Below are 22,206 nucleotides of genomic sequence, written 5' to 3'. Positions count from 1 at the left end.
TTTTGATTGTATTGTGAGGGAACACTAAGACAGTGGCCTTCAGAAAAAATGCTGTTCAGCAAGCACATGACCCAAAAAGGCTTTTGGTTCTTCTATGAAAAGTCTTCTTTCGTCTTCTCTTGTTTTTTTTGTAATAAGTATGTACAGCACAACAAATTTTGAAGGTCTTCTTCGAGAAAAGTAAAGAGATATCAGAACTGAGGAGGTAAAGTTTACAAGAATAAAGTCATACATTTATGAGATTAAAGAAAAAATTGCAGGCATAAAGTTGCAGATTCAGAAATTATTTATTGGGTATATTTTTGTATACAGCCACTCTCATTCCTCCTTACTCCCTATGAGCCTGGCTGTTGCCTGAGATCCCCCAGCAGGGTCCTACTACTGGTGCCTAAACCTAGGCTGGGCACAAAAGGGGACAGAGCCTTTGCTGTTCGGGCCTCCAAGCTTTGGAACTCCCTGCCAGAGGGTGTCAGGCAGGAAAACTCAGGATCACCTTTATCTTTTTAAACCAACTTTTATCATATTGCTTTTTACTGACCCTTTACTTCCCTTACATTGTTCTACAAGTTGTTTTATTGTTTTAGTTATGTGTTCTTAAAAGTCCCATATTGTGCAAAAATCACTTTATTAAGTCTTTTAGTGAAATTTGTGGGTCTTTGGCTTTCCTCCCAGCCCACAAAATGTGATATTTAATGACCAAACCTATACTTAGTAGTGCTTGTGAATGTAAATCCTGACCTAAAACGAGCTGTTTGGATTTTGGGGATTTGCCGACGTCAGCGATTCCCTTTGACCAATCAGGAGCAAGTCTGACCTGATTGGTCCACCAGAGCAGATACACCGGAACCCACTCCCCTCCCCAGCAGCGGGAAGGAGAATGCCAAAGTTGAAGGGCCATCACTGCTTTGTTTTTGGCTGTAAACAGTCACATAGTTCCATGCTCAAGCTCAAGGAGCATAATATGGGACCTCTAACTGTATTTTGTTTTATTGTCTCGTAACTGTTTTGAAATGTGCTAGACAAATGAGGCTGGATTGGGTTTAATTAAAAAAGTGTTATAATAGGAAAAAAAAATAAGTGGCATATAAAAATAGAAATTTGAGAAAATGCAAAGAATGTACTTTTACCTCAGATTTACATCAAACTTTGATCTTATAAATTCTCTACTTTTTTTTTTTTAACTTTCTTTTCATAAAACAATCACTTTATCCACATAAATCAATATTTACTTTCAGATCTTATTGTTTCTTTTTTCTTCTCCAAAGTCTTACCACCCTGAACCACCCTCTTTCAACACAAAAAAAAAAACAATTGAGTCCCACTGTGCTGATGATATTCCTGATATGTCTCCAATGCACAGCCTTTCTCCTGTTGTTCTGGAGGAATAACATGTTTGTGTTTGGCACAAACACCCTAACACCTTTATTCTCTTAAACACTATAAGGCTATTGTTTTCTACGTCTTTTGTCAATACGTTCCTGTTTTTCAGTTCTTTCAGGGCCATGGGGAATGATCTCGACTATGTAAGCATCCAAACCAACATTAGTCTTGCAATCAAAGCAGCATTATTTGAAACATACATACTGGTTGAAAAAAGTGAGGGGAAAAACAGAAACTCAGGGAAACAGGTGGAAAAAGTGACAGAGAAACAGAAGGAAGGGGGTTTAAGGAAATCCAAGACTCAAAGTGACATTTTCTGAGCTGCAATATTGTGCTGTTAAATACAGACTTTTGGTCATTATTTAACATCTCCTGTGTTCTTCCTTCATTTTCTCTCAATTTTGTTGCTCTGATCTGATTTGTTTTTTGTGTCTTGTAAGTGTATGAGGATACATTTTTCTCTACATTTTTCTATACAGGAGGAAAATGTCATAGTATGACAACATGAGCACCATGCTCTGCTACTCATGAAAACAGTCCTGCACTTCAGCTTAACTCATCCATATTCAGTTATCCTTCTCTCCAGATGAGAGGGATGATTCCAAGATACCGTTATATTCTCTGCGCCAACTCTGTCATTTCTGGGCTGCCAGGCTCCGATTATACTGCTGGAAATGGGCAAGAACACATGGGGTACCTTAGGAGGAGTTCACAGTCCAGAGCCAACAGCCACATCCAATCCAAGGGAGAAATATCCCAGGATGGCTGAGGGATCGGAAAACCAATTCCCTTTGTTTCAAGCCCTTTGATTAAATAGGTATGTGGGGCTGCTGTGAAATTTTTCCCATTGTTACCTCCACACAGAGCAGAGATTACAGTCTTATTGGCCAGTCAACATCAGCTGTATCAGTTTATCTTTAACTATGCAGAGTTGACGGACTCAGTGACAGGCCTGCAGATTAGCATCTGATGTCATTCTGTTTGGAAAATAGACATTGCGCCACATAGTAATTTTCTTCTAAAAGCACATCATCATTAGTCTTAAAATTCTTTATTTTCACAGATACCCTGCAGGTACTAAAGAAGTGTAATAAAAAAGTGACTCACTACATCTAGAGTTACCCTTCACATTTCTAAATGATGTGGTAATTACCTTCAGCCAAGTGCCATGTGTCCTGATGCCAGAAACGTAAAAACCCAATCATCAGCCACAGGACATGATCCTTCGTCTTTAAAAAGATGGGACTTTTTTTGTTAATTGCAACTACTCTGTCCTGCTGGAGTACATCCTAACCAGACCACCAAATATGTATCCATCCACATCCTAAAGTAGTCCATAAGACATGCTCTGTTAACTCCTATTTGAGTAACATTTACTAAAAATGACAATTCCCAGATTTATGCCGCTTCTTGAAGCAAACCATCTTTTTTAGGATGTTTCAAAGATTTTAAAAGTCACTAGAGAAAAACTGATCAAACAAATATTCTGGCACTTTCACATTTTCCATTCCAGCACCTCACACTTTAGAGCAACACATGCAACGTGTTTCCAACATGAGGTCTGTTTGATATGAAGGAAAATATACTTCAAAAGGAAGCTTCATCACTTGTGGTTCACTCTCTCACAGCAGGGAGATAATGAAGCCCAGTCAGATGGATCCTGTCTTCATTTTTTACGTATTTAAAACCATCTGAATCAACTTAGAAAAGTCACATTTGTAGAGGGGTTTGGGGCTTTGATGTCAAGTGTTCTGTTAATTTTTCCAAATTAGTAGTTTGTCACTTTTTCATACCACAAGAAGATGAAAGATCTTCCTCTCGGTGTTTAACCCTGCGGTTTTCTTGAGAATATGTCAAATGCCTAAGCTAAAAACCTTTTTAGTTTCTGACAGATTGAATGTGACTACACTACACTTGACTACACATGTGACCACACTACACTTTGTTGCTAGGCGCCGCCCTGTTGGCTATGGCTGCCTTTTGCAGCAGCTCTCTCTTCTTTGTCTGTTTCTTGTAATTTTTTTTGTCTCTTTTTTGTAATCTTTGTATTTGGAGAGGATCATTACTTTGTATGGCTCATTTGTTGGTCATGGACACCAAACTTTTTGTGGCCTCAGTGATATTTTTACTACTTTTTCTCCTGTGTTTTTCTGGAGATTCTACATGTAACCATGGCTGCATTGTTTACATATGAACTCAGCTGTTAGCAGCCTGTAGCATGTAAATGCTAACTGGTGTAAGGCCTGATGTCTTCCCACAAGGTGAGGAGGAGGAGGTGAGGACGACGTGCTGGTTCTCAGGTGTGAGCTAAGAAGTGAGGACATGGACCTGTTCTTCCATCCATCGTTATTGGGAATGTAAGATCTATCTCCAATAAGATGGACGAGCTAGCTGTGCTAACCCAGCAACAGAGGGAATACCAGAGGGCAGAGTAGCATCATGCTATTCACAGACATGGCTAACAGAGCTAACATCAGACACCAACGCCACATTGGAAGAGCTTCACCTGCTGTGAGCAGACAGGTTCCAGGAGACAGAGATGGAGCATGACTGAAGAAGCTCAGTCCTGGACCCTGTGGAGGTGGAGGCTGGCTGAACTGAACAATGATGGACAAGCTGTCATCATCTATTTTATAATGGACCTTTTTGCACTTTTCATACACTTTCTTACTTTTGTTTTCTTGATTGCTGCTGTGACTTCAATTTCGTTGTACTTGTTACAATGACGATGAAGTTCTATTCTACTGTATTCTATTCTATTCTATTTAATACGAACTTCTCAGGTGAGACTGACTGGAAGGCCAGAGACAACTGAAGTCCCGTCTCACTGTGGGCTTGTGAGGTTGTTAGAAAAGTGAATGGAAAAAAGGGACTGAGCCAGCAGAGCAAAAACACACCCAAACATGTGTGTGATAGTAAACAAACATACACAAATGATGCACAGATATTTCAGAATGGAGACACAATCTATAACCAAAGGTGATAATCAAACACACTCTGCTCTGTTTAATACAGAATGACATAACTGATATTACAAATACTGACACATAGTGAAAGCATATGCTGATAATTACTAACAAATGCCCATGCTGTCAGCACGAGATAACGCACAAAAGCCTGCTGATAATTTATTCCATACACTTGGAGAAACTTCTCTCCAAACTCCGTGCAGTACAAACAAAGAACGATATGTGCTCCCACAGAAGAATGAAGCCTGAGGTAACACACCTGGCATGTGAAAACCTCCACTGCGACGGATGATGATCACAACACTGATAAAGATTAGAGCCTCCTTAACTCTTTCCATTTGCACGTTTGTAATATTATGTCAGTCAGAATGTAGATAATGAACAGTAGATCTGCTCAGTAAGTGAAATCAGATCAGAAAATCAGTTTCCTCAACAGACTGTCCACATAGCTGTCCAAGACGCTAACACCTGCAGCATGTACCATTTTCAGTTGATGGGATTCCCTGAATGCATGCCTGCACTCACAGCTCACGTGTTTCATTGTTGAAGATGAACTAACAGATGTGGTTTCTATGATACTCAACATCGAAGGCATTTAACCATCACCTGTTGGTGGAACATACATATCTTCACTCAGTTACTGTACTTAAGTATAATAAGAGCTAGTTGCGCAATGTACACTCTACACTCCATTTCTGACATAGAATTTCAAACACCTCTCTTTCCCCTCTCTTTATTTTGTCTGCTGTCTTCTAGAAAATGTGAGAATACAGTTTTCCCTACCTTTTCTAATCATTTAAATCAGCCATCTACCCACTCATTATCTTTAAGGCTCTTACCTCTCAGTATTACAGGACCTGGCTGAAAACTTTGCCATTTTTTTAAAGTAAGTGTCAAACAGAGCTGTCTTTATGCTAGAGTTGGGAGGTTCATGAAAAATAATCAAAACCAACATTTAGAGCTACTAACCAATGCAGAACTGCTGTGTTAATTATTTGTTCCCTTATCCCCCTGGTAATTCAATTCAATTTTCTGTTCAAGAAAGTTTTATTAGCTATTAGTTCAACACACGTTAACCCTTAACTGTTTATCTGTGCATGTTCATTTCAGTTACTTGTTTCAAAATTATACAGATATTTACAGAATAACCTGAGTTGAGAAGGGGATATTTCTGCATTGATTGAAATTGAGATCAAAGCTTTACATAATCATGATTTTTGCCATAATTGCCCAGCCCTGGTTCATGCTCAGTAAACACCTCTTCCCTGAAGGATGGGTTCACTTGAAATCTTATATCTATGACTACATGTGTTAGACAAAGTAGGCCTGGCGCACATGGTGTCTTTGGGAGTTGTATAAAAGAACGGTTGATGACTAAATGGTTGAAGTAAGCTGCTTTGTGGTTGAAAGCATACTAATGGCTTTCCTATGACTAACAAGGGATGAACACTTAATTACTTTTTTCCAAGTCACTTGTCCAAACTTGATCATCAGTTCAGTTGAGAGGCTGCATTTCTTTAAGTTGACTGTTGGGTAAAGTCAAATGAAAGCAGCATTTGCCTCAACCAGGGTTCCACCTTAGACAAGTCACCAAACAAAACATGAAGAGTTATTTTAGGGATAAGATACCCTGGTTAAAGGGGTGTTTCAGAAAGTAAAACTTGGCACTTGGAAGACAAATTTCAGCAATGCATAGCACAAGGCAGCATAAACCATCTAGTCAACAAGTCTTGTATTCAGAATTTCTGTTTTTACAGAAAAAAAAACAAAAAGGAAGAATCCTTGTCGCTTCATGATTATTTTGTTGATGCTTGCTTGAATTAATCTGCATATGGTATGAAGCACCTCATAATCTCTCATAAATCTCTCCATGTTGATACAGTAGACACATGATACTATTACACAATAACTTATCTACATGCGTGACAGGAGGTACAGAATACATGTTGAATCTGTCACTGAGCCACTCTGCTTTATGTGAGTATTTCAGCAGCTGTGGAAAATTCTTCACATATGTAGTCACATCATACCCCGGGGTGCATCAGGATAGCGATGGCTGTAAAAAACAAGATTTAGTTGGATGTCAAAAGAAACCAGTAAAATATTTAAACCACAGATCCCACTCTATCCCTAAAGTTCAATACCATAAATTTGAAATATGAAAGAGACTTTGTTATGATTGGGTAAATACATGACTTGATATTATGAGGTAGTAGAAAAGCAGTCCTGCTGGGAAATCTGCTGGTGATGTCAGTGCTCTAACACCCTCTTTAGGCTTCAATATATCTCACAGACCGGTCCACAAATCATCATGTTGACCCCCAGATCAGCAACTGGGAAGCTCTTCACCACTTGAGCACAGCTCGCAGGCAGCAGGTAGCAACAAGCAGCATCAGGGAGTGAACAACACGGGACAACACGGGAGACTAATAATCTGAGTTCCTCTGAAGTTACAGGAACCAACAGCTCAACAGACAGCAAGCTAACAGTAAAGGCTGCAGAAATCTAAACATTTCTCTCCAGTTACTTTCAGAGTTACTTAAGAACACAACTGCTTTTCACGTATCTGCTTTTTCACAGCCATCAATGCTAACCTAGCTTACCATAACATAGCACAAACACTACATGAAAAGAAACCAATGACCATCTTGTAAGAGCACATCTTGACGACGGCAACCAATTTGGGAGTTATAGCTAATTCTAATTCACGGTAACAACAGCAGACTTTACTAAATTTAGAGAATCTGACGTTATCAAACATTATCTTAATGCCCTATATCTTTTATAGGGATAGACTGATTATCGGCCAGACCGATTATCGGGGCCAATATTTGGCATTTTGAGGTATATCGGTATTGACCTGTTTTTAATCCAACGGCTGATAAGAAACAAATTTAAAACTGCGTTGTTGCAGCTCTGAGGCAGCTGCTTCGCTGTCTGCAGTCACTACTCAGTCCCGAGCACTGTCCCACCCACAGTACCATCTGATTGGTTACAAGCAGAGCCAGAGCTTGGGAAACAGCCAATCAGCAGTGCAGTTATTACAGTTATTGCAGTTACATTAAAATAATGGAAAACTTTATTTACTGTAGAAAACTTTAGCCTTTTATTTTTTTAAGTTTTCATTTAACTTTATAAAACATGCTGCTAAGCCTGGGAGCTGTTTAATAAAGCCATGCTCAAAGGTATTTGAATAAATTTAAGTGTTGAAGTTTGTATTGTTCAAAATTTTGACACCAATATTTTCACTTTTACTGCAAACTAATATCAGCTACAAATATTGGTTATCAGCCTCCTTGATTACAAATAATCAGTATCACCCTGGAAAAATCCATATCGGTCCATCTCTAATTTTTTACCTAGCATAATGAATGTGTTTTGGACAACTGGTTATATATTAAAAAAAAAACATTTGATAACCAGATAATCATTTTTTGTCAACAGTGAACACTAGAATTTAATGGCCCTTCATGAAATTATATTAGCAAAGAGGTAAGTTTCTTCCTCTGAACAACTTTCTTTTAAACTCTGTAACACCAATAACCAGTAACACTGACTTTCAGCTTCTGTCAAACTAAGGAAAAAATTAGCTAGCAAGTGGTTGAATGCTAATGCTAATGTTAGCTGTTGCTGGAGCGTACCCAGAAAAAGAATGAAATACTTTTTTGTAACTTGAAATATGACCAGATTTTAAGTGTTTTTGTCTGTTCATTGAGTGGTTAATCAGGTGAGGACAGATGTATGCCTTGAGAAACTGCCAATAAATTAGCCGTGGACTTTTTGTTTCATGCATGCTAGATGGATGACAACAATAAAATGCTCCTTAACACAGAGAAAACACAGTCTTGAGCTGAGTAAAACACCTGGACCAAAGTGACCTAAACACATGAACAAAAAATCTAAACCCTCGCTGACCAGGCCAGTTTCACTATCTCGCTGCAGGGTAACCCTGCTCACTCAGCCTTCACACTGACCTCAGCGTGACACTGCCCTCTAAGGCCTTTACACACAGCGTAAATCTCACTTGTCACCTGAAGACTGAAGTGGACAGAAACATATCTTTAACTGATGTCTGTGTGCTGTTGCGACAGGTATGACACATTTCCTTTACTCATGGCAGTTACTCCTGTGACCCACTGCAAAACTTTGAAAGTCAGAGCTGCCAGTGGTCAGAATTTTACCATTCTTTGTGAACTTAATTGTGTTTTACAGCCTCACATTTTACTGTTTTTCTATTATTTCAGGAGATTACACACAGGCAAGCTACCGTGGGAATGTGGATTAACCGACCTGCTAAATGCCCTCTGGGTAATTTCCCAACAGCGCTGACCAGCCTCTCTCTGCCAGACCAGCCTCCTCTCTCTATAATACCCTGCATTCTTTCATTCTTTAACAGCAGTGTGAGAGTCTTTTTCACTGCTCTGCCACTTCTCTGTCAGGCTTGCGCTCACTTGCAGAGAGAAAACTTCTAAAGGCAGATTGTACTGACAGTGGCAGTGTGAGTCAGGGCTGCAGTTACAGGGTGGAGGGGACGTGACCTGAACATTAAATGCCGATTATCCAGTGGACAGGCTCAAACTGGAATCTCTGCTACTCCAGAATCCTCATATGGGCCAAGGCCTGTCAGGACTTAAGGGGTCAATGGAAAAACACTGTATGTGAAATGTTTGTGCATTTGATGTCTGTTTTTTGATTTGCCTCAATGAGACAAAAAAGATGCATTTGCACTCAGAATTTCCAGTCAGTAATTGTTTTTTAAATAATTTCATGGTCTAGGACTATGCACTCTGGTTATGTATGAAGTCTAAGCTGTAGCCGTGGACACAATTTACAATCCTGTGATTTTATGTTTAGCTGTATTTAATAAGTAATGCTTGATTTTGATGGTTTTCTCTGTGTTTTCTTACCTTTGGACTTGTCTGTTGGTCAAAATTTAATGTTTTGTCAGCACAACTGGCAAAATCAGTTTGACCATCCCTGCCCAGTCCCAGGAGCTTTTTTCAAAGGAACCCAAGGGTTGTCAAAGGCCATTTTTGTCTGATTTTCTACTGGGGTAAAGAGGTAATTGGAGAGTTTGATATTTTCACATCCAAAATGCTTTACCTGCTCACACTGGTTTACAGAATCTATGTGCATTCATTTATTAAAATCCATTAAACTCTCACAGCTCTATAATTCTGGGGTTTTTTTCCACTGAGAGCGGCGCCACGAGCTCTGAGTGCACAGTGTTTAGAAAATAGCGAAGCTCGTTTACCGTAACATTACAGGCTAAAACAACAGGCTAACCGCAGCTAAAGTTAGCATCCTGAAGCTAACACAGAGACAGGGGGGGACACTGAGGAAAAGCTCTTACATCTGCTCCACGGCACACAGCATTTGAAATACTCACATTTCCAGGGTCAGAGGTTTGTTGGTGGATGGTTGGACCAGTCTATTCACTAGCCCTCTGTTGTACTGTCCAAAGTTGGAAAAGCAGTCGGCCGTGAAGTGACTAGCACACACATGCACAGTTTTACTGAGTGTAGCTGGCACATTTCCTTGATAAATGAACTCTAGACACTTAGTCTTGTCTTCTTCCGAGATGGGAAGCTTGAGCATGGAAATATGTGGCTGTTTACAGAAATTTCTTTAAAGCAGGGGGTAGAGGAGTGGGCAGGGAGGGGGTTCAGGGGTATCTGCTCTGGTGGACCAATCAGGTCAGACTTGCTCCTGATTGGTCAAAAAAGGGAATCGCTGACGTCAGCAAATCCCCAAAATCCAAACAGCTCGTTTTAGGTCCGAATTTTACATTCACAATCACTACTAAGTACAGGTTTTATCATTAAATATCACATTTTTGTGGACTGGGAGGAAAGACAAAGACCCACAAATTTCACTAAAAGACTCAAAGTGATTTTTGCATAATATGGGACCTTTAAATTCCAGGGTTCCTGGAAAGTACCAGAAATGATCAATCTGGCCTTAATGAACAAGCTTTAGGAGTTCTTGACTTCCTCCTCTCAAGGACAGACCTGGCATAGCTTGCCTACTTTTTCTCGTACCTGTCATCACATTGTACCTTCAGTTAAATTCAAACCTCTAAATTGTAAGTAAATAAAAATAGGTTTCTTTTAGAGATTCACACAACCAAGTGAAACCTCTGAACAGGCGCTACTCCGGGGATGTAATGAAGTGAGACATGGCAGCATTTATTTGGCAGACATAGTGCAAGTTTGGCACGGCTCAGATTGCTAACTGGGGTGTAGACAATGCAGCACACACAAAAGTCTTGGCCTGAAGTTTCATACCACTGTTCTGCAATATTTCTTCAATAAAGCTGCAAGGATCAACCAATCAATCAGAGATGCTCATCAGTGTAAGGCCCACCAACAAGTCCCTGTATTTCCACACATCTGTACATCTGGAGCTGAAACTTTTGAGTCTGAAAATGTTTTCACAAGGACTTAACTTAGCACTTGGTTTCTGCTTGGAAAACACAGAGTACCTCTAAAATCTACATTCCCTGGGTCTCCCTTTGGTGAAAATACATTCTTAACAAAGTGTCCCTGACTGTTCAACCCAAAAGGCTTACTTCAAACTGTTACATTACAATATATTAAACATGCACGCACACACATTCTATCAGACCCACACGTAACACAGATCTCACTGATCCCATGGGTGGAGATGAAAGAGGAGCTATAGTCCCTTTACTGCTGCTGGGAAAACACCCATATTATTGTACTGAATCATCAACATCCTTCTTCTCTAGTCTTCCTTGCTCTGTTCCATAGATTTTATGCTTGAAATGAATAGGAGAGAAAGGAAGAAGAAGAAGAAGAAGAAGAAGAAGAAGAAGAAGAAGAATGAGAAATGTTCACTTTTCAGCTCAATTTGTGTCTCTCCAGAGGAGTTTGAGAGAAGAACATTATGTCCCAGCAAGAACACTAGTGCTTGACTGCCATGTGCTGTTGATATTATCGTCCTGATTGTTTCGTCAAGTTCTTTACATCAGTGTGTCCGTGATCTATCCAGATGAGCTGTGGAGTTGTTGTAAAGTGGAACAACCTGGCTGCTTTTGGACTGGGGTGGGGGTATCATATAACCATAGAGGCCTTGGCTGGAGTCCAGATAGAGACCCTCGTCTGACGTCATCTCCTGTTCTCTGTTTACCCTGAGCAACTCTATCCCATCAAATAAACACAAAATGCTACACAGTTAAAGCCGATTTCTTTTTGTTATGGAAAGATTAAAAGCTCTTGAAGTAAACAGATTTTCTTTATACACTTTCTCCCTTAGAGCTCTGCAGCACACTGTAAATAACATGCATCAAAGCCTTAATGATGGTTGACTGTAATTTAGCATTAATTGAGTGTTTAAGCTTACATGATGGATGGTAAAAAATAATAACAAAGATAAACACAGACTGAAACTGCCATGAAGTGTAAGATATGTAATTACTTTAACCAGTTTTGCCACAAAAGGCCAACAAAATAAAATAATCATCACTATCACATTATCAAACTTTTTAGTATTTCCATTGTTTTTTTGTTTGTTTGTTTGTTTGTTTTTGCTACTTTTTAACCTCTTTTCCTGTTTCATTAGACACAAAGCATGTTGCAATATGACAACCTGAGTAAAAATAGTCAGGTAAGATTTTGGCTAAGCTGTGGAGACCAGAATGAAAACTAATCCACTGTACTAATCACTGTGTCCATCTTGTACACACTTCATGATAAAACAAGCTGTGTGTTTAATCCCTTAACTGACTTTTTTCCAACATGGTGTTTCTTTACAAAGAAAATCCTGCTTTTTAAGTGTCCTTTGTACAAGTAACTCTGAATCTAACGTAAACAAAGGCTGTTTTGAGAGGGTGCAGTCATTATCTTCATCTGGCACTGAATCAGTGACAGATGTGACTGACACTATCATCCTTGCTAGATGGCACCAGCATTTTTTGTTGGTTTTACAAATTTATAGTATTTTCTATAATTACCTTTACTAAAAAGTTATGTCTTTTGCTGAAATGCAGCCAAACACATTACATCTTCTACCTGGATGTAGACAAGCACTGACGAGAGTCTAGTCGTGCTGTACGATTTGCTAAATTTGTTTAATGTTGTGTTCAATGTGGTGCAGTGTTAAATGTGGAGACTAAATCATACTCTATTATGTTTTCAAAGTTTTCTTTCTTAGATTCTTTGGTCAGTTGGAATTCAAACTTCTATTTTTACAAGGGAAACTGTCCCTTCAGAGTATCCTTTATTAAACCAACACAAAATAGTTCTTAATTGTGCATCTATACATTTCACAGTCCGCATTACTTTGTGTGACTCACTGAACTGGTCTGCCACACATTAACACATGAGTTTTCTTCCCTGGCTGCACTGCCTGTAGGGGTGAAGAGATGCCACTCATAACTGATGGGGCCCTTCTTCTGTTAGCTAAACCACTCATAAAGCCATGTGAGCGCAGTCACTCGCTCAGGCACTCCTGAAAGAAGGGCCTCTCTCTGGATTGAATTTCTCCAGCGTACATTTGTGAGAGTTCTGGTGAGAGTTTCTAAAATGGAAACAGTTGTGGCCCTTTGCAAACACAAGCAAGATACTCAGCAAAGGGAAGGGTGGGAACAAAACAGAGGAATGCCAGCCAGAACAAAACACTGCAAGCAGCATCCACCAGCAGCGCAGCATGTGACTGCTCCACTCATCATCTGGACTCTGATAAGCAACCTGCTTCCAGTCCGAAATTTCTCAGTTTCTGATTCTATGAAACCCCTAATGTGAACACACACAGACACACACATTTTACGCATGACTTCCCAGAACTTTCACACCCCCCAGCCCTGCTGTCAGACCAACTCAATGTCTCCTTTCATCCCTCCACCTGCAGGCTCCCTCTTTGATAGCTTCATATTATCTCAGTATGAGGCTCAGCTCACTCCAGGACCCTACCTAAGTTTGAGACCTTTCATACCTGCCCGCCCCGCTGTTTTAAAGCCTCGTTTCCGCTGGTTTGTGCTGAATCAGATGGAGGGAACTGTGATTAAGGGTTAAGCCTAACCCAACATGCACAGAAGCTCTTTCATCTTCTCCCACAACGTGCAATTTGGACGCCGGCAGACACGCGAGGGTTAGTGCATCGTAAAAACGCAGCAACAGGTCTGTGTGCTGATCCCGACGACCTGTTATTATGATTGACTTGGACACACGCTGTTCTTCTTCAGCCCACAACACGCTGCAGTGCACATCGGTGCACCCAAAACTTTGTAGTTAATACTCTATTAAAACATAATGCACTAAAAGGGACATTTGGCCAATTTGACTTCAAATGCTGTCTACCATAAAAGTTTCGTGTGTAAAAAGCAGTCAGACCAACTCCACCTCTTACATCCCTCTGTGCGTCTCTTACCAGATCGCTATGCGCTCCTTCGGGTACTCCAGCCTCTCTATGCAGCCCAGGTGGTGAGGCAGGCTGTGCGCTGCGTTGCGTGCCACAATGGCGATCATAACCTTTGGCTTCAACAGGACAGACTCAGGCTTGACCGGCTCCTGTACCACAGTCACCAGCTCCGACGCGCCGCCGGGCACCAGAGCACCCAGGAGCGCCCACAACACCCCGACTCCCACGGCACCGAGCGCCCGCATCTTGGCTTCAGGTTTGCGCCGTGATTTCCCCCCGACCTGATCCCGTAGTAGCCCTGAGACTGAACGAGAGAGGAGCTCGTGTTAGTGAGTGAGTGTGTGAGCCTGATGGGAGGGGGCAGAGAGGCAGGAAGGTAAGAGAGGGGATAGGGTGGGTGGAGAGCTTCCTCCTCTTTTACCCCTCCTACAACCCCCTACTGATTGCTGCTGGCAAGGAGGCATGCACCGGGATCTCCCCCCTCCAGAATGCCGCCAGTACTACAGACAACATCAACAACAAACGGTGTACTGTGATGTTATTTTGTTAACTTTACTCTAAATTAGATGGAGCTCAACCATAGACTGTATAAAACACCACAGTCTTAATCATTACCCATGATGCCTGTCTGCAGCTTGTAAATTAATCCTTTTCTCATCCTGATGTTTCTTTCCCTCTCCACGCCTTCACTTTTGACACTCCCTTGGATGCTGCAGAGTCTGAGACCATGAAGTCCCTGAATCTGACGTCAGCCTTAAGCAGAGCTGCCACACTTTCTCATTTATTGTCTCAGTTTTTCCCACAACTCTGGAGTTAAAACACAAAATGTGCAAAACTTTACTTTTGTGCCTTAAGATCTTACTTCTGTTTTAGAATAATTAAAGTGGGTTTTTGCCTATTAGGCAGGCTGCAGTATGTAGGGTGAACACTACATCTGAGGCAGATTTACATTTAATCACGTTATTCAAAATACCTCGAAAGAAAGGAAAAGAAACTCAAAATTTTCCTGAAACATCTCTTTTCCATCCCGGTGTCCCATGACTTTCCTCACAGACATACCTCACACCAGCACCTCGTTCTTGGTGCTGACTCTTGATAAAGCTGTTGGACAAGGCTGCTTGAATTCTTGTTCCACAAGGCCGAAGTGATCTTTAGATTGGGAGCTTCTAATTCAATTGGTGAAAGAACAGTTAAAGGAAACTTTGTCTTTTCCACCTCTCATTATTCTTGAGGCATCTCAGTCAACCCAGGTCAGCCTCGAAGTGTCTGAGCTGCATTTTCAGCACTCCAAGATCTTTATTATGGTTTTGAGAATGAAAAATGGGAGATTTCTTAGCTTCTGGTCCAATGGGGTCTAGAGGTGGAAAAAACTGAGACCTTCAGCTTATTCTTTAATATTATTATTATTTTTTCAAATAGAATTGAGGTTTAACAAAGATGTAAGTGGATTTTAGACACTGCCAAGGCTTACCAGTCATGACTAACACACTTCTGGAAGAGTAAGATGTGCAACGGATGCAGAATTAGAGGCGCTGCACTGCAAGTTAACACTACCTTTACTTTCATCATGATAGCTGATCAGAAACTGTGAGCTCAAGCCAACTTCAGCATCTTGTTGGAGAGCACCCCCAGATTTGTTCTGAAGAAATGAGTGTCAGTCCAATAAACACTGGTTTTCTAAATGTCAAACATCTATATTCTGTCTTTAGAAATGAGAAAAAAAAACATGTTTTGTCTGTGCAAAACTCCTGGTAAGAAAAATATTCATTTTTTTTTATCTCAACCAGGTGTTTCCTGGAGAGAAAAAAAATCCATAGGGATTATTTTTGTAAATTGTTAAAAAAAAAAAAAAAACTGTACAATAAAACAAAAGTTGTTTCCACCCAAACAGAAATCTATGGAGATTAGAAACAGAGACAAATATGTTTGTAGTCACATATAGTTTTTACAGAGCCAGACAAAGGAACCACACAACACTGTCCAGGATATAAACTACAAATCTATGGTGGTTTTTACATCCAGTGATTCATTAAGAACGACCAAAATTCCTCTTCCACTTGAGCAAAATGCTGAAAAAAATGAACCATATGAGACTGGCTATAACATCACATAGCTAAAAACTAAAGTTTGTAGATGCTTAACAAAACTTTTTTCTGGGAATCTAAAGCAGCTCTCCTAAGATGTTCACTGGTATGAAGCAGTCAGAGTTTATATTTACAATCCTTTTCGCAGCAACGTCTGGTTTTCTCCAACTCCTCACTTTTCTTTTCTCTTTCTTGCTGTCTTATCTTATAAAAGCAAAAAAGCCCTTTTGTATCTGGAAAACAGGCTTTTATGAAGGATACAGAGGAAATCTCTATTAACTTCCTAACCTGATCATAAGACAGATGTGACGGAAGGTATGATAAAGTTGTGGGGCAAAATAAAAAGGGGTTGTGTACTTGCATAAATAAATAACATGAGTATCTTTGATTTAAAAAAAAAATCTGTTTCTAGTTTTTCTGTCTTCAACAAAACTTTTACTGGCGGTAAAAACAATAAGTCAAGGCACCAGAAAAAAAAAGTCCAACCCATGCATGACGCAGACCTGCACCAAACCTAAATGACACCATGATATAAACAAGAACATTTAATCCTAATTTAATCCAAACAAAGCTAAACCCCTAATTCTTAAATTTCCCCATGCAGTCATTACAAGCAGTTACAACATTTCACCATCCTCCTGTACAACACAATGCCATCCCTGTAGAAACCTTGTTCTGTTATTACAGCAGTGTCACAGCAGACAGACAAGCAAAGCCAGCTCACTTCTTCCCTAGTCTCAACTCAGCTTTGTTTATTGAAGTCAGGATCTGTGCCACCTGGGGTTGTTTTTCCTCTTTAGTGACTTAAGAGACAACTGCTGTGTTTTCTTTTGCTGGCCGGAGACAGAGAGTGAAATCAGGGGGTTTAATCTGTTCCTCAGCTCCCTCTAGTGTTTTCTCATAGGAAGTTTGGATGCGTTCAAAACACTCAAAGTACACTCAGATTCACACTGATGAAATACAAACACTTGTCTACTCTTATACAAATTATAACAAATGTCAGAATAAGCCACTAAATTTGAAACAATGAGGTTAAATAACCATCAAACTTGCACTTCAGTTTATGTTCCCGCATGAAGCTGTATCAATCAAGGTCAGAGGTCAAGGTGGATGACAGGCCACAGCTGCCAGGGTGTACAGCACCATCTTGAGCCATATTCTGTTTTAAATAAGAGTGACTCCCTTGGCTTTCAAACTAAACTACAATGACATGAAAACAGTCATAAAGATATGATTTATGTTTGGTGTTAGTCACTTCACTCCGCGTTATGCCCATTTCTTAAAAAACAGCCTCACCCATGTGGCCCAGCATCAGACGTCAACACCAGATCATCTATGATACATTTTCATGAGTCAAATTGCTCGTGTACTCCCTCTTCTGTCGTAGCAAAACATCTGCTTTGTAATTTTGGTTTGGTTCTTGCCAAGCTTTTGCTCAGTTAAACTGTGGTTTCAGAGACAGTGTAACTTGTAGCTTGAAATAGCAGGGTATATCCTTATTTTCTGGATTTCAATGTGAGAAAGATATTTGGAAAACTCCAGCAAAAGTCAGTTACATATGCTTGCTTTTTTGTAATTGGCAAAAGATACATAGGGCTGAACTACTGATACCTACAGATTTATTTAGCTAGACAAGAAATCCAACAAAATACACACTTTTATCAGAGGATCTCTTTGTATGACTCACTGGATAGTAGTTATTTCAACAGAGGAATGTCCTGCTGTCTTGTACATCAAAAGAGCTGATTTATGTGAGTGTATGTGTTAAAGTGGGTGGCTGGGTTAAGACTTCATGCCTCCTTCACAGCTGTCAGGGTGATGTACAGCTCTAACAGTGTTTCATCATGCAGAGAGCTCTCAGAGAAAACCCATTCATATATTATGTTAGCATGATAGTAAAGGTACACACCAGCAGGTGGTGCTCTCGTTCCATCACTGTCGATCACTCACTAATTCACACTTTCAAAGATGCTACACTCATTCACAGACTGTCTTGTCTCATGACCTGATAGTATGAGGAAAAACAGAACTCCAGATGATTGAGATTGTTGAATCTGTCTAATGCATGTGATCTTAGTCTTACCCTGGTCTCCTTTGTACCAGTGGTGATCGACCCAGACTGACTGCTCAGCTAATGTGAGTTTGGCAGACCGCAGTAAAATACAGCACGAGTGCAAGACCATAAAACAATCAGGCTCTCCGGGAATCCATCTCAACCTTTCCTACTCTCCACACAACCTCAGTGATGTTGACAATTTGTAAACAGTTGTCAATTTATCTCAGCAGTCAGATTTTAAGGTGGACCTAAGACGGGATTGTTCATGTATGCAAAAAGATGCATTTACCAAACAGCTGAACAACGAGCATCTTCTGCATTTAAGTAGGTCATTTCTAGTAGATGTGCAGCATGAATGCAAATGCATCCATACCACCTAAAGCACTGGCCTCATTTGAGTTGTGTCTTTGCCAAGGTAATCCACAGTATGGATCTGCATGGAGAGGCTTTACATACAAATGGGTGCCGAGAAGACAGGGAGCGGCTGTGGGGCTTACTCAAGACACTCAGGAATATATGAGCAGTAGATGGAAGGTAAAATTATTCTTCACCACCCTGAGCGAGTGCAGAAGGGTAAAGAGGCTGCTGCTGCTGCTGCCACGTTTCTGAATGTATGTGTTCAGAGCTGCTAGAGGTGGTTTACTACAATGTAGGAATCATGCAGTGAGGAGCTGCTGGAGAGAGTTAAGACACCAAGCAGAGGCCTGCTGGGCATCCAGGCACAGATCCATCCCTTTGCCTCTCTGCGTTGACTCATTCTCTCTATGTGGGCAATGTTTGCATGTACAAACACTCACACATTAACAAGAAAAGACACCGATTTTTCCCCCCCTCGTTTTGTAAGCCTGGCACTTCAAAGACGTTTGGACTCATGAAATTACAATCTTGCTAAAAGAGTGTAATTAATCGATGGATGAGCACAGACGTGTTGATTCAGTGGCTCCACCTACCAGCAGGGACATTTTACTGCTGCAGTTTCTCTATCACTACACATTCACACAATTACAGAAGCCCAGAATAACACACGTGTTAATGCTCTCTTCGATTGGATGTCTGAAACAGTTGATCACTCCTGATTTAAGCCTCAATGGTGATAGTCAGGACTGTCTGGGATAGTTATAACAGAACATTATGTCTGCAATCAGAAAAGTTGATTATCCTTTGGCTCAAAATAAGCTCATCTACATGAAATAGCAAAGTAACCGAGATGTGTGCAACAGCACACAACCTTCACTGTTGGCTTCATATAAGATACTAGATCAAGACTTTACCCCGCATTTCATGTTGTTGTTGTTGTTGTTGTTGTTGTTGTTGATCATGATCATGATCATGATGATGATGATGACGGCGATGGTGGTGGTGATGGTTGATTATCTAAAAAAAGAATGACATTAATGACATTACTTAAAATAATTATTTTAAAGACACTGAATTTTACTTATGAGAATTTACCCATGTAGTTTAAACTACATGGGTAAATTCTTTTTTATTTTTATTTTATTTTTTTTATTTTTTTTAAGTGCCAGAAAGTGTGCATCTCCCAAAAAAGCATCATTTATTTCGTGGCCCCCCTCTCCCATGTAAAATATAGTAACGGCTATGTTTTCATACCTTTGAGTAGATGATGATAAAGATGCTAACCCCTCGTATGGGTCTCTCCAGCTTATTAAGCGTGATTTTTTCAAAATACTTCTCTTTTATAGCTGACTAGTCCTTCTCTATAAGTTTTAGTGTGCTTCGTGTGTGTTTCCACACTTGTTGGCGGATAAAAAAATCTCAAAATCACATTTTACCGTGCATTTCTATCTCCATCCATTCAATGTTTACGTTCGTGTATCGCCAGTGTGGCCACACATCCGGGTAACTACCCAAATCAAGACGTCATTGCAAATCCTTTCAAACGCAAAGCGAAAGTTAAGCTAAGTTAAAGCCAGCGGAGGCTAGCATGGCTGTAGTAACAAATTTCATTTGTAAGACAACATACAGAGCTTTCGAAACTTTAAGAAATCTAAATCAAGGTGTACCCTACGTACAATACAAATAATAAAAGTTAAATCCAATGGTGACAAATATGAAACAGGTTAATTAGCTTCTTAAAGATAACTAGCCTAATGTACTAGCTCTTTAGCCTAGCTCGGAGACTAAATGGCATCTATTCTTGGTTTAAGGGTACCATAGGTTACAATCAATGATACCACATACTTAATTTGTTTAACAGGAGCCATAATAGACATGCATCTGATATTAGGGTTATTTTCTGATGATCTAACAAATATAACAGGAGGCTGTCATTACCCACACCAATAAGCCCATCTGTGCTTTTGCAACTCCAAGGGTAAATTATTGTCTGATTTTCAGTTAAGATTTTTATAAACAATGGAAATTAACTTGTTATCACCAGAAAATAACATGGACTTAATGGAATTAAATATCAGTAAGCAGTTGAAAAATACTGTGCAGTAAAGCAATGTTAGCTTGACCTGGAATGGTCAGGTTGGTTGAGATAACTCAAGGTGTGTACGCACCAGTCAAGTAATTATAAGATATATTCATATTTTAGATAATAAAAAGACACTGTTTTTCTACAATTTCTATTTAATTTTATTTTTTTCAAAAGTAGGATGATTTTCAGTTATGAATATGAGAGTGACCCAGATATAATTAGAGGCACAGGCTTAAATCATAGCAGCCAGGAACATGTTGTTCCCTAAATAAGGACTCACACTTTGGGCTCTATTCTACTCTCTCACACACAGTGAAGCAGCTGAACACACATAGAAAGCAGGGGGGAGGAGAATCTTTATTGGTGCTTGCGTCATGATGGAAAGAATATTTCCTTGCCCATATTCCTGTCTGAGGTTAACGGGCAACATCCGTCTCTTCCTCATTCTCTCCCACCCTCCCACATTCTCACTTTTCAGCTTCCCTTTCCTTAATTTTCTCACTTTTACCTCGCCCACCTCACTCACTCACTGCCTCTCTCTGTCTGCCTTTAGCACACATTTATTTCTCTGTGTGGGAGAGCCTTACTGCGAGCATTGGCCCATGGGGACCCTTTTTATGCTGCTGCAGCTCACAGCGGCTGCAGATTGTAACCTGATGTGCCCCTGGTAGTGAGTCATGCGAGGTAAAAAGGAGTTTGTGTTTGTGTTTGAGAAGCACATTATAAAGCAACAGCCAGGCCACTGAGTGTTGCTTTCATAATGTGGTAATCAACTTAACCACTGACACTCACTGAGAGCTTCTATGGCATTCAGTCCCATGGGGTGCACATTAGGCTGAGTCTGGTGGAGGTATTGATTCAGCCTGCAGGGGTTTTATATCGACTACAAACTCATCATCATGTAGTCATTTGTGCAATAGAGGTGCACACCTATGAGTATTGCCCCTGTATCTTGATGTACAATGGTCCAGACAAATGATTTATGTCTGTAATATTATGATGAATTACAACATCTTTTCTCTCATTGCCTCAAACTGTGGAAGTCTGTAAATTAGATATCGAGCTCATGAAGAGTAATAAAGCTATTTTTAACTTTTGTTGATACAACTATTGATTTCTCTGCACATAGCAGTCACACAAAGGGTGAATACACCAAGTTAGTATCAATCACCCAAACATTTCTGTATTTTTTTTATTTATTTTTTTTTATCAGTGACTATTATTACACATTGAAACTGCTGGCTGAACAACCTCAGTGGGATGAGCTTGTAGAGGCTCAAGTGTTACATAGAGCTGAAAGGACTTGCGAACTATGGTGTGAATACTATTTGCTGATTGCAACAAGACATGATCGCTTACTTTGAAAGTGAACAGCGCAGTCTTAACTCATTTATTTTCACAAGACCTCATTTAGTGTGACAAAGTGCTTCAAGTTGTTTGGCTGCAGGTGCTGCCATCAAATGCCAGAAGAAGTGCCTTTGTGTGTGAGAGTGTGTGTTTTGGTCTGACATCTTCAGTTTTGGCTTTTATTTCCAAGAAAAAATGTGTTACAATCTTTATAGATTAAAGAAAGACACTTAAAAAGTTCAACTGCATTTTTTGTCCATACGAAATAATTGTGTTGCCAGTATTTGAAAGAAGTGACAGAAAGAGTAGAAAAGCTTCATCCCAGGAAGTTAAACAAAGGAAAGAATCAAACACAGCAAAAAATTGTTACCTTTGCAAACAGGAGAATTTAAATATGTTACTGAATACACGGTTAAACTTGACATTAAATCAGGTGTTCAGTAACAGGTGGTTTTTGTAATTTTTCTGGATATTATTTTGCTTCACTGCAATGCTAAAGCTGTACCAGCAGGTGGCAGGACACAGTCTCTGTTCTGAGTGAATCCA

At 40.0% G+C, this 22,206-nt stretch overlaps 1 protein-coding gene across 1 annotated transcript in view; it reads right to left on the bottom strand.

The window, feature by feature from the left end:
- colgalt2b (collagen beta(1-O)galactosyltransferase 2b) overlaps positions 1-14,075 on the bottom strand; it is a 31,908-nt gene extending 17,833 nt beyond the window's left edge. The window contains exon 1 of the mRNA XM_074668192.1: positions 13,740-14,075. Coding sequence (XP_074524293.1) covers positions 13,740-13,975 — 236 coding nt within the window. The 5' untranslated portion in view covers positions 13,976-14,075. The remainder of the gene's footprint in view (positions 1-13,739) is intronic.
- Positions 14,076-22,206: the final 8,131 nt, after the last annotated feature.

This window comes from Halichoeres trimaculatus, unplaced genomic scaffold (assembly GCF_033239565.1).
Source record: "Halichoeres trimaculatus isolate MK-OKI-2021-1 unplaced genomic scaffold, fHalTri1.1 fHalTri1_scaffold_4, whole genome shotgun sequence".
Taxonomy (NCBI): domain Eukaryota; kingdom Metazoa; phylum Chordata; class Actinopteri; order Labriformes; family Labridae; genus Halichoeres; species Halichoeres trimaculatus.
The sequence above is the reverse complement of the archived record's forward strand: the minus strand, read 5'-3'. Positions and strand labels throughout refer to the sequence as shown.